This window comes from Triticum urartu, unplaced genomic scaffold (assembly GCF_003073215.2).
Source record: "Triticum urartu cultivar G1812 unplaced genomic scaffold, Tu2.1 TuUngrouped_contig_5889, whole genome shotgun sequence".
Lineage (NCBI taxonomy): Eukaryota > Viridiplantae > Streptophyta > Magnoliopsida > Poales > Poaceae > Triticum > Triticum urartu.
In genome coordinates this window covers 1-12,692 of record NW_024116600.1, presented here as the reverse complement: position 1 = coordinate 12,692, position 12,692 = coordinate 1, and the positions used below count along the sequence as shown (strand labels likewise).

Here is a 12,692-nt window from a genome sequence, read left to right as displayed (position 1 = left end):
TAGGGTGGCACTGCCGTTGCGGTTGGTCGCCGGATCTAGGCGGCTAGATCTGGGGCTTTGAAGGCGGTCGAGATAGTGCACATGTTGTCGGGTGGATTTCCTGGGACGGATCCGGGTTAAAACTTGGTCTTCGGTCGTTGGCCGGAGCCGATGATGACGATGCCCTTATAATTGTTTCCTTCATGAAGGCATCATCAAGGTGAAGCTCCCAGCCCCACCCAGTACCTCCGGGGGAAATCCTAGATCAGCTGATCGGATGACGGCGGCATTCATGTGTCGTTACCCTCTTGGGGGCGGCATTCTTGGAGTTGCACTCGGGCTCGAGGGACCAGCGGATGGCGGATGGCTTCTTCGGTGGAGCGGTGTTTATTTCTACATATTCATGGTGGTGGTTCTCGGCGGCATGGAGCAGTGGAGGCTTGGCGTCAGATGTGTGGCGATGGACAACACAGGAGGTCGATGTTGCCTGGTGTCGTGGTGGCGTCGATGGCAGATAGGCCTGACAAGGTCGATACGTCAGTACATGCTTTGAGGATGGATTGAGGGAAGACGGAGGTGGCGGCCCTTTGCAACTTGTGCATGTGGTACTCACTGAGAGTGCGCCGGACCGGAGTGTTACCCAGTCCCGCCTATGTGGCTTTGGATGGGGCATCCGGCGTTAGATGTTAGGCTTTTGTGCGATGTCTGTTTGGTATTTGGTCCGGATATTCGACACACCTTCATCAAGAGGATAGGAGTAGCGACAGGTGTCGTCTAGATGGTGACCTCAGACTTACTGTTGTATTTCTTTGTAAGGTCTTTGTGAATAATAAATAATATGACCGCATGCATCTCCAAGATGCAGAGACCGGGGATGTTTCCTTCTCTTTTTTAAGTCTTTCCTAGAGTTTCAGCCGACGGCCCCCAACCCCTCCTCATAAGACTCGTCGGAAACATGGTGGCTCTCAGCTAGGAAAGGGATCCGGAAGGCGAGAGGAAAGGGTTTGATTCATTGGTTATACTTGTACGTTGGAATATTTGTAAACAAAGAAATGCCAGAGTGTTCGGCAGTGTAGCTCAACTGAGAACGGGGATGCATTGATTGAAAAGTAGCTGGTGTTAGGTGTTCGGAGTCCTTTTAAGGAGAGTAGAGTGTTATAGCAGGACTGGTGTCTTGCAGTGTATTTTGGGTGACCACAATGTCATCTTGTTAATTTATGTTGTCTTGTAGGAGTATCAAATGTGGTATTGTACGTAAATTTTGGTACTTGAAAAACCTGAAAACTAAAAAATGCGTGCGCACTATTTGGACATATCGAACGACCGCTCTGTCACACATATGCATGTGTATTTTTTGTCTCGTAGCGCATGTTGGTGCTGGCATTAAATGTGTTCACACTAGTCCCATCAGTTAGAGAAAACAGATCACGTACTTTTATTTCGGGATTTCAAATTGTTTTAAAGCCGTATCTTTTAAACCACATGTCAGAATTCAGTCCTGTTTTCACCATTGGATTCATCGCGACGAGATCTTTGAAACTAGATTCCGCGTGGATATGTTTCGACGAAATTTTTTTGATGCCAACTTTGGTGCTATATTGTGCAACTAAAATACTGCATTGTGCAACTTTAATACTACATGGTGCAACTTTTTTTTAAATCAGTTGGCTTGTAATTTATTCTAATTGTACACACATTGATGTTTTAGTTGGCTTATAATGTAGTCTAGTTGCACACACATTAATGATTAGTTTCCAGAAGGACTAGTTGCACACACATATGCTCAGTTGGCTTGTAATTTAGTCTAATTACACACATATTGATGTTTAGTTGGCAGAACACTGCACATAGATATGCGTAATTGATGCCGCAATGTAGTCTAGTTGCACACACATTGATATTTAGTTGACAGGACTAGTTACACATATATATGCTCAGTTGACGCGGCAATGTAGTCTAGTTGCACACACATTGATGTTTAGTTGGCAGGACTATTGGCACACACATATGCTCGGTTGGCAAGGGAATGCAGTCTAGTTGCACACACATTGATGTTTAGTTGACAGAAAGACTATTGGCACACACATATGCTCAGTTGACATGACATGTAGTCTAGTTGCACACATATTGATGTTTAGTTGGCAGGAAGACTAGTTCGTCGAAATATACCCATGCGGGATCTAGTTTTGAAGAACATGTCGTGAAGATTCCAACTGTGAAAACAGATCGCAATTCTGATGTGCGGACTAAAAGTTATGTCTTTTTAAAATTCTGAAACCATAAATAAATGTATAGAAGAACAAAGTGCATGCATCAAAAGATATGGCTGTGTTGCTATTTAATACGTTGCTGAAAAATGGATTAAACGAAAAAATTTCCTACTTAGGAGAAGGGGCAAAAAATTTCCTTAAATAACCGGTCGCTCGCTAATCATACTGGGCGGCTGGGCGCCTGCTAGACGCGTCCCCTGAAAAAAGTCATGAAAACTCATGTGCCAGTTAACCCTCTGGGTCCATACAGAAGGAGTACGACGTAAAAAAAACAAAGCCTCGGGGCCCACACGGAAAGGAAGTCCCGCATCCTCCGTTCACCTCTCTCAGATCGGCCGGCCGGCGGCTCTGGAGAAGACTCGCCGGCTGCTGGAGGAGGGGGCGGCCGGCAGAGCAGGTGGACGCGCTGACCTCCGGGTTCTACGACGCCTTCGTGCTCTGCGGCATCCCCTTCCCTGCTGAATCCCTGCTCCATGCTTCCTAATTATTATACAGTATTGTTACCCAACCAAAGCATAATTCAGTTTCCCATCTACTCCACTATTATACTACTTCAGTTTACATCTCTTCACAAAAAATATTAGTATCTGCTGGCACCCAACCCAAGCAAATTTCATTTCCCAATCTACTATCTATTGCAGTAAGTGCTTCCATTAGAATTTCTTTAGACATATTTTTGTACCTTCCCATGGTTCTGTAGCTGTGGAACTTAATTTACAGAATGACTGCACAGTTCCATTCCATCATCTAATTGTTCACTGAAAAAAAAAACTTGCTTACTGCATTCTGCTGATTGCTGCTGAGTTTCTGCATCTTTGTTGATGGTTGTGTTGGTGGGCAATCACAGAACTCGGGCAACTTCCTGCACGGCGGCGCGACAGGGTCGCTGCTTGACTTGGTGGGCTCTGCTGTCTTCTACACCACTGTGGCACAAACCAGGGGCTTGCCACTAGGGATAAACGTCTCCTACCTGGATGCTGCATTTTCGAATGTGAGTGATTTTCGTACCGAATTGAGTGTGAATACATTTTGGTTCTTCAACATCCCTTTGCTCGATCAATTCACATCTTAAAAGGCTATTTTCCAACTCTGAACGTTAATTCATTGTAGTTTATTATTACAGAGGAATGAGCTCATGCAATAACATTGTCTCTAATGCCCCATGTGTTGAAGATATGTTTGATATCTGACGGTGTGCCCGGTTTTGTTTATATTCACATACAGAGCCAATAGTTTGTAGATTCACACAATTGTACTCCACTCTGCTACCACTAGGTAGAGATGCCACTGAAGATAATAAATCATTGTTTACGTGGCAAATCATGTTCATATATCAAGATTTGTTTAGTTTATACTCCATTCTCATTAAGAATGCTCTAGTGCTTAAGCCTGATCAAGATATAGTTGCTGGTCTTTTTTTCCAAAGTGCATGGATGACCATGCCAATCCTGACGCAAAATTTGAGTTGTCAGTGCTTCACTTCTGAAGTTCTTGCAATTGTACAGTAATTATAACAGTGTATGTTGCCATTTGCAGGTAGAGATTGATATCGGAGCCAAGGTGCGCGCCGTAAAAGCAGTAGGAGTGGCTACTGCGGAACTGAAGAAAAAATCTGGCAGAATCATCGCTCAGGCCCGCTATTCCAAGTATATTGGTGCATCTAGTAGACTGAAGGCGACCCTGCCATGTAAGTTGTAAGCCTGTATGTAATTGACCTTGTTTATACTTGGCAATCTTTATGAAATAGAATAATGCTATCTTGGAATGGAAAATATAAAAACTAGTTCAGTATTTTGTTACATGATGTTAGGACATTACAAGGACCTTTGCATGCTTTGTTTCAGAAATAAAATCAATAGAATTATGTATCCCAAAGAGCAATACTACCTGACAAAGGCACCGTGAACATATAAATCTGATTACCAAAGGCTGAAAGCAAAAACCTCTGAGGAAATTTTGAAACAAGATGATCTCCATAACTGCGAGCCTGGTGTGAGTCTCTGATGTCGTAAGCCATCTTTCTCAAACCGACAATTCCTACCATATCTGACATTTAAACTACCTCTGTTTTCCACTAAAAGTCTAGTTATACCAATCAGAATTATAGGTATTCAGACTGATACATGATATGTGTAGTGTATGAGACAACCCTCTGCTATCCTGTCCTCCCATTGACTTGTTCTTCAACCAGTTATCTAGAAGAAAATTTCAGCAGAATTATTGTATGCTAAGAACAGATCTTCCGTCTGGAAAATTGCTATTTGAGGCTCTTTCAAGAACCAGTTTTGCCATGGTTATGGTCTCAGAGAGTTTATTATCCTAGGTAAGAAATATTCTGTTTTCTACCAGCCTTTTGTTTGGCTTTTGTTGTTTATATATGTTATGAGCTCTTCTCCTTAACTATTGAATGAAATCGGGGTGAATATTCTGCCTCCGCTCCAGAAAATACTAATAAAAAATTTGTTTTCATATCATCTGTTGCCTCCGTCCAGCTGTTGCTACAACGTAAAAAGACATTATCTGGCCTCTCTGATCGTTAGAATTTAGGCAACCCAGCTGTCCTTGGAAAGTGGAGTCCCTTGTGTAGTAGTTAATTCCATGGCAGGTAGCAGGGTCCTCCTTGTTTGTTGTTGTTGTTGTGGTGGTGGTGGTGGTGTGGACTCGGCCGTCATGGCATCGTAAAATCCTCTTACATATCTCTTTGATGTTGTCATTGATTCCATGCTTAAATTGTGTCACTGCTTACTTCAGTTCGTTCAGGTAGATGTCAGATTAGTAGCTATATATATGCCGTCATGTTTACTATGGTTTTGTCCTGCACGAATGCATGCTTTAGGCCAACATCTCTACCTCCTGTTCATCAGGTCTAGACACCATGGAAAGGTGGATCCTTGGGCAGCTTATCTCCTTACCATGTTCCTCATGACCACCATCATAATCTCTCATAGCGCAACTGCTGACGAGCAAGACCACATTTTTAAAAAAAGGAGGAGGACCCCCGGCCTCTGCATCTGGACGATGCATACAGCCATTTTATTAATTATTCACACAAGACCTTACAAAGTCATACAACAGTAATACTAAAGCCACCGTCTAGGCAACATCCGTCGCTACTCCTAACCAGTTGATGAAGGGGCGCTGATAGTCTGGGCCTAATACCAAACAAACCTCGCATCCAAACCTAACATCGAAGACCTGAAGTCCCTACCAGTCCGGCGCACTCCTCAACCGGGACGCCTGCCGGGTATAAGGCCGCCGCAGCCACCTGCCGCCAATCCATCTTCAGTGTTGTACTGCTGCATCTATATCTTGCCTGGTCTCGCTGCCGTCGATGCCACCATGGCGTCAGACAGCTCCACCGCCCTGCACTCGTCCATCCAGTCGCATCCGTCGTCGATATGCAGCTCCAGCTTGGAGCAGCGCCAGTCAAATGCTCAGTCTCTCGCCCACAGGCTTCATGATGGTGCCATGAAAAATCACGGATTCTTGCAAGGTAGTGACGGCACCCTGCCGGACGAGGTATTTGGCCTTGTCATGTGCTATGTCGACTTCAACCGGTCCAACTTTGACGAGGTATTATAAACAACTTTTTATTTATAATAAGTTGGCCGTATGCATCGTTCTGATGCAGAGGCCGGGGTGCCCCCCTTTTTGAAAAAAAAAATGTGCTATGTCGACTTCAACCGGTCCAAGTGCGAGAGCTGTTTGTCTACCCTACTTCGTGAGTGTCGCATGTCCTTACACCTTGATGGCAGGTGCATTTTATGATGCATGCGTCCTCAGATACTCAAACGAGTCTTTCTTCTCCGTTGCCGACCTGTCCGAAAACTCAAGTGTGGGGAACGACAGTAGTATCTACGCCCATGACATGGATCGTATGAATACAGCACGGGGGAAGCTGATAAACCGCCTGTCGTTGGAGGCGGCTGGATCATCACTGCGGTTCGCGTACGGGAACGAGACGTACACGGATCCGCAGATCAACTCACAGGCGATGTATGGACTGGTGCAGTGCTCGAGGGACTTGGCACCCAGTGAGTGCATCAAGTGTGTAGATGACGCGCACAGGTGGGTGACGATATCTGTTCCTAACAGCACTGCTGGTAGCTTCAAGGGGTACAGCTGCTATGTGAGATACAGCACGGATCCGATGGAGATCACCACCGCTCCTCCAGGTTCAGTATTTCCCCTTCCCTTTATAAGATTAGATTCGTGCATGTGTTGCATATAGGCAACAAATTAAGTCATGCGTTTGTATCAGGAGCTGCATCAATTTCGCGGAGCTCAAAGTGTAGAAAACGGCAACTGATCATTGGCATGTGTGCGGCTGCTGGTTCAGCCTTGTTGTTGATCGGCCTAGGCACCTAGGTATGGTTCATCATGCATCGGCGGGATAAAAGGATTGAGGAGATGGAAGAAGACTTGTTCGATGATGAGGCAATGGCGAACGATTTCAGGAAAGGGACAGGAGGACCCAAGCGATTTCGCTATAATGAACTGGCTACGGCCACGGGTAACTTCTCAAACAGCAGAAAGCTCGGAGAAGGAGGTTTTGATTCTGTATACAAAGGATTCGTCAAGGACTCGAAGCTTGATGTGGCAATAAAAAGAGTGTCCAAGAGTTCAAAACAGGGGAGGAAGGAGTATATCTCCGAGGTGATGACCATTAGCCGGCTTCAGCACCGCAATCTCGTGCAACTCATTGGCTGGTGCCATGGCGGCGAGCTCCTTCTTGTCTATGAGCTGATGCCCAGTGGCAGTCTCGACAGTCACCTTTACAGTACGCAGGATGTATTGACGTGGCCGGTCAGGTAACTTCTTTTCATGCAGACATTTTTGGAAGCCCGGATATTATGGATCGCTTAACCTTTATTGGTTGTTAAACATGGTGTGCATGGGATTTATTTCTATTCTCAGGCATGAGATAGTGTTGGGGATCAGCTCAGCGCTTCTGTATTTGCACCAAGAGTGGGAGCAATGTGTATTGCACCGGGACATCAAGCCGAGCAACATCATGCTGGACACGTGCTTCAGCGCCAAACTTGGCGACTTCGGGCTCGCAAGGCTCGTTGACCATTGCCATGGGTCGCACACGACAGAGCTCGCCGGCACCATGGGGTATATGGACCCGGACTGCATGGTGACAGGCAGGGCCACCACCGAGTTAGACATCTACAGCTTTGGCGTCGTCCTACTCGAGATAGCCTGTGGACGCAGGCCTGTCGTGGTCCTGCCAGATGACAGTGTGATCCACCTGGCTAAACGGGTGTCAGAGTTGTGCAGCCAGGGAAGGGTCCTTGACGCTGCGGACTCAAGGCTGATCGGGGAGTTCGACGTCCGGGAAATGGAATGCGCGATCATCGTCGGGCTCTGGTGCACTGCCCATGACCGGAGCCTGAGACCTTCCATTAGGCAGGCCACCAGCGTGCTAAGGTTCGAGGCTCCACTACCGAGCCTCCCCACAAGGATGCCGGTTGGCCCACCAGGCTCTCTTCTTCCATCTTTGCTTGTTTCTGATGACCATAGCAATTAAACTAGCAGCACGCACCTCAGCTAGTCAGGTCCACTCATGCTCTAAGCTGTTAATGGATTCATGGTACATGGATCCTCTGCCGATTGAGAAAAGAAAGAAAGATTCTAGGTATTTATATGCATTATCAATGGCAGAGTGAGTTTAGCTATAATGGATAAGAGGATGTGTGCAATTTAAATATGTTGAGAATAGCAACTTGTATTATGAGGATGCCAAAAGGCTACAAAAGAATGCCAAGAGACTAGAATGTGAAAGGCCAAAGGACATCAATAATATAACTCTAACACCCCCCCCCCCCTCTCAAATTCATGGTGGGTCCACAACACTGAGTTTGGAGAGGTGAAATCCATGTTACGCTCTAGTCTGAGCCTTCGTGAAGAAGTCCGCTAGCTGTAACTCAGAAGGCACATACTGAAGAGCAACAACATGATCCTGCACAACAACACGCACATAAGAAGCATCCACACCAATGTGTTTGGTAAGCTCATGCTTCACGGGGTCCCGCGCAATACTGATAGCACCTGTGCTGTCTGATAGGAGGGCGGTAGGTGTAGTAACAGAAACACCAAAATCCTCTAGTAACCATCGTAACCAAGTCACCTCTGCTGTCAGAAGAGCCATAGCTCGCAATTCGGTCTCTGCACTCGAACGAGAAACTGCAGTCTATTTCTTCGTCTTCCAGGAAATGAGAGAACCACCAAGAAAGACACAGTAGGAAGAAAGTGAACGGCGATCCATAGGATCACTAGCCCACGTAGCATCCGAATAGGCCTGGAGCTGTAACGAGCTGGAACGGGGAAAAAAGAGATGATGAGAGATCGTGCCACGAAGATATCGTAGAACACGAAGAATGTGACTATAGTGAACTGAAGTGGGAGCAGAAACAAACTGACTCAGAATATGTACAGGATAGGAGATGTCCGGACGAGTGACAGCAAGATACACAAGACTCCCAACAAGATGGCGATAACGCGTCGGATCAGACAAGGGCTCACCGTCAGAAGCACGAAGATGGACATTGAGCTCCATAGGAGTCTCAGCAGTGCGCTCATCACTAAGAGCCGCACGAGTAAGAAGATCCTGGATATACTTTTCTTGGGAAATAAAAAAGCCACCAGAGGTGGAGGAAACCTCAATCCCAAGAAAGTAATGAAGAGGACCAAGATCAGACATAAGGAACTGCTCATTGAGACGGGCCTTAACAAAGGCAATGTACTCAGAATCGTCGCCAGTGATGATCATGTCATCAACATATAAAAGAAGAAGAGTGTGGCCACGAGCAGAAAGGTGGACAAACAACGCTGGATCGTGATCACTGGGTGAAAAACTAGCAGCAGTGACCACAGAGGCAAAACGCTCAAACCAAGCGCGGGAGGCTTGCTTAAGGCCATAGAGAGAGCGACGAAGACGACAAACCATGCCATCAGGAACTGAATACCCAGGTGGTGGCTGCATGTAAACCTCCTCACGCAACTCACCATTAAGAAAGGCATTTTTAACATCAAGATGTGACACAGACCAATGGCGAACAGAGGCCACGGCGAGAAGTGTGCGAACAGTCATATGGGCCACAGGAGCAAATGTCTCATCATAATCACGACCATGCTCCTACTGAAAGCCACGAGCCACAAGACGAGCTTTATAACGCTCAAGAGAACCATCAGAGCGAGTCTTAATCTTATAGACCCACTTACAAGTGATGGGACGAACACGGGGAGGAAGAGAAACCAGATCCCATGTACCGTTGCACTCAAGAGCGGCAATCTCCTCTGCCATCGCTAACTGTCATTCAGGATGAACAAAAGCATCACGATAAGGGTAGGCTCAAGTACAACCGAAAGGCCATATTGGCTAGGAGAATAGCGGTCAGGAGGAGGGCAAGGTCGAGCCCGAAGACCATAAGTCGGCTAGGATGAGGAAGACGGTGCACGAGAAGTAGATGGCATGTCAGTAGATTCATCTATAACACGTCGACGACGGGTATAATGAAAAGGAAAAGTGGGATGAGAAGGAACCACTGGAGGTGATGGAGATGGAGAAGACATCGGTGATGAAGGAGGAGTGTCATGCAATAAGGAAGGAGAAGACGGTGTCGGATCTGCAATAGTGGGACGAGAAGGAGGAGTAGGAATATGAGGCATAGAGTGAGGTGTATCAGGAAGCGTGAGAAAAGAGATATCCTCTACTGAAAAGGTCGAAGAGGATGGTCGTGGGTAGAATGGACGAGACTCATCAAAAGTCACATCCCTAGAAATACGCATCCGTCGACCGACAGGATCCCAACACCGATAACCCTTATGCTCATCACTATAGCCTAGAAAAACACACTCGACAGACTGAGCGGTTAGTTTGGTGCGTTCTCGGGAGGCAAGGAGAACATAACAAACACAACCAAACAACCGAAGAGCGGAATAATCAGGAGAATGATCAGAAAGACGCTCTAGAGGAATACCTCCCTGTAAAGCAGATGAGGGTTGAATGTTTATGAGATATGTGGCAGTGGAGACAGCCTCAGCCCAGAAATGAGGCGGAAGAGAGGCGGCAATCATCATCGCACGAGCTGTCTCAAGAAGGTGACGATGCTTGCGCTCAGCCACACCATTCTGAGCGTGAGCACCGGGACAAGAGAACTGAGCAAGAGTACCCTCCTCGGCAAGAAAACCACGCAACATTTTGGAGATATACTCGCCAGCAGAATCAGCACGAAACACACGAATAGGTGTAGAGAACTGAGTGTTGACCATGGCGGCAAAACGCTTATAAATAGAGAGTACCTCGCTACGAGAAGACATGAAATAAAGCCAAGTGTAGCGAGAGAAATCATCTATAAAAATAATATAGTAGCAATGGCCCTCTTTGGAAGAGAAGGGAGCCGGACCCCACACATCTGAATGTACTAAATCAAAAGGGCGCTGAGACACCGACTCACTAGTAGGATAAGGTAACTGAACTTGTTTACCAAGCCTACAACCCTGACACTGTAAGGAGACATCTCCTGAGACAGGCCCCAGAAGACCACGACAAACTAAAGACGATAGTCGAGAACCACAAAGGTGACCAAGTCGATGATGCCACTGCTGGAAGGAGCTGGGAGATGAAGCAACGAAGGCAGATGGACTGGCGAGTGTGGTGGTAGCGGAAGGAACATTAAGCCAGTCCAACTCCCAAAGCCCTTGAGAATCATGATGGCGCGGGCCAGCCCCAACCAGAGCCTTCGTGTGGCGATCCTGAATAGTGCAAGAATCAATGTCAAGAATGACACGACAACCAGAATCAGTAAGCTGTCGCACAGAAAATAGGTTCATGGTAAGACGAGGCACATGAGGAACATCTGGAACATAAAAGGAAGATGTGGCAAGAGTGCCTTGACTCGCAACAGGAAGAGGAGTACCATCAGCAGTAAGAACATTAATAGGAAAATAGAGAGATCTACGAGAGGACAAGACAGAAGAATCAGATGACATATGAAATGAAGCTCCAGAATCCAGAACCCATGGGGATGTACCTGACTGTTTAGACTGTTGTTGCTCAACACTAGAAGCACCAGTCACAGAGCCTGCAGTACCTGTCGAAGAACCTGAAGCAGCAAGTAGACGCTTGAGCTTCACAATATCCTGCTCAGTCAAGGAGATAGTAGACGACGTCGAGGAAGAAGCATGAGCCCCAAAAGAAGAATTGTGCTCCCTATTACGCATATCACGCTTCTTCTTCTTCTTGAAGCAGTCAGACTCAGGGTGACCATCCCTGTTGCAGTAGTCACAATGAGTACGAGGACGAGATCGGCCTTCACGAGAGCGGGCCTCACTACCCGGAGGAGTGGGCAGTAGCGGCGGAGCACTGGAGCGAGAAGACACTAGGGGAGTAGCAGCTCGAGCAGCGAGCACAAAGGGAACCTGAAGCAAACCAGCACCACGGAGGCGAGTCTCCTCAGCACGAAGCTCAGAAAGCACCTCAGAAATAGGAACACGGGCACGAGCAAACAACTGAGCACGTCGAGGCTCAAACTCCCCACGAAGCCGTGACAAGAACTCATAGACACGCTGAAACTCCAAGTCTGATCTCACAGTCTGGCAACACGGGCAAGTGCCACAAACAGTAGTGCGAAGGGAGTCAAGCTGGCGCCAGATAACAGAACTCTGAGTGTAGAACTCATCAATAGTGGAGTCTCCTTGCTGGAGAGCATGCTGTTGACGGACCACAGACAAGTAGAGAGCATCACCGGAGGGCTGATAGCGCTGGCGAAGATGAGACCACTTCTCAAAGACAGTACTGAGGCCCATAAACTCAGAAGCAAACTGAGGTAGAACACTGGCAGTGAGGACAGCCGCAGCACGAGCATCATCATCGCACCACTGAGTGTAAGCAGCCAGAGCATCACGGTAAACTGAAAGAGCATCCGAATAATCCAAGACCTGCTGGTCATAAGCAGCAGCCGCATCATCAGCAGCAACCGTGGCTGCAGCCCTATCAGCATCAGAAGCATCTGCGGCGGGAGCCGGTGGTGTCGGCGGTGGCGTAGGAGCCACAGGAGGCACTGTGCGCGGAGGACAGGGGACCTCGTCGGATAGAACACCCCAGAGACGAATGCCACGCATGTGAATGCGCATAAAGGCAACGAACTCAGCATAGTTAGCCCCATCGAATATCACCTGACAGCGCGGGATGGCGACATAGCCAGATGATGCGGAAGACATGGTGCTCCTTTTTTGTCCTTTTTTTTGGAATTAGCAAAGGTCACCCAAGAGTCAACTGGCCAGGACAAGACCGGTCAGAACTACCAACAGATCAATCAGACGAAAAGCCAGCCAAAGGAGAATAACCACGATCTGAAGCAATAGACAGCGGCACGTGAAACGGCAACAGCGAGCGCGGACAACCGCGTAAGACAGCAGCGGCGCGGACGGGGCCGG

General features: G+C 47.4%; 2 protein-coding genes across 2 annotated transcripts; both read left to right on the top strand.

The window, feature by feature from the left end:
• Positions 1–2,744: 2,744 nt before the first annotated feature.
• LOC125529835 (acyl-coenzyme A thioesterase 13-like) lies at positions 2,745–4,713 on the top strand (the record flags this gene model as incomplete). The annotated part of the gene is made up of 4 exons (XM_048694257.1): positions 2,745–2,889; positions 3,097–3,240; positions 3,786–3,936; positions 4,094–4,713. Coding segments are annotated over 4 exons (442 nt in total), but the record flags the coding sequence as incomplete, so codon positions are not given.
• Positions 4,714–6,050: 1,337 nt separating this feature from the next.
• Positions 6,051–7,782, top strand: LOC125529834 (L-type lectin-domain containing receptor kinase IX.1-like). Its single transcript, XM_048694256.1, has 2 exons — positions 6,051–7,060; positions 7,167–7,782. The coding sequence occupies exons 1-2, from the start codon at positions 6,630–6,632 to the stop codon at positions 7,780–7,782; spliced, it is 1,047 nt and encodes a 348-aa protein (XP_048550213.1). The 5' UTR covers positions 6,051–6,629.
• Positions 7,783–12,692: the final 4,910 nt, after the last annotated feature.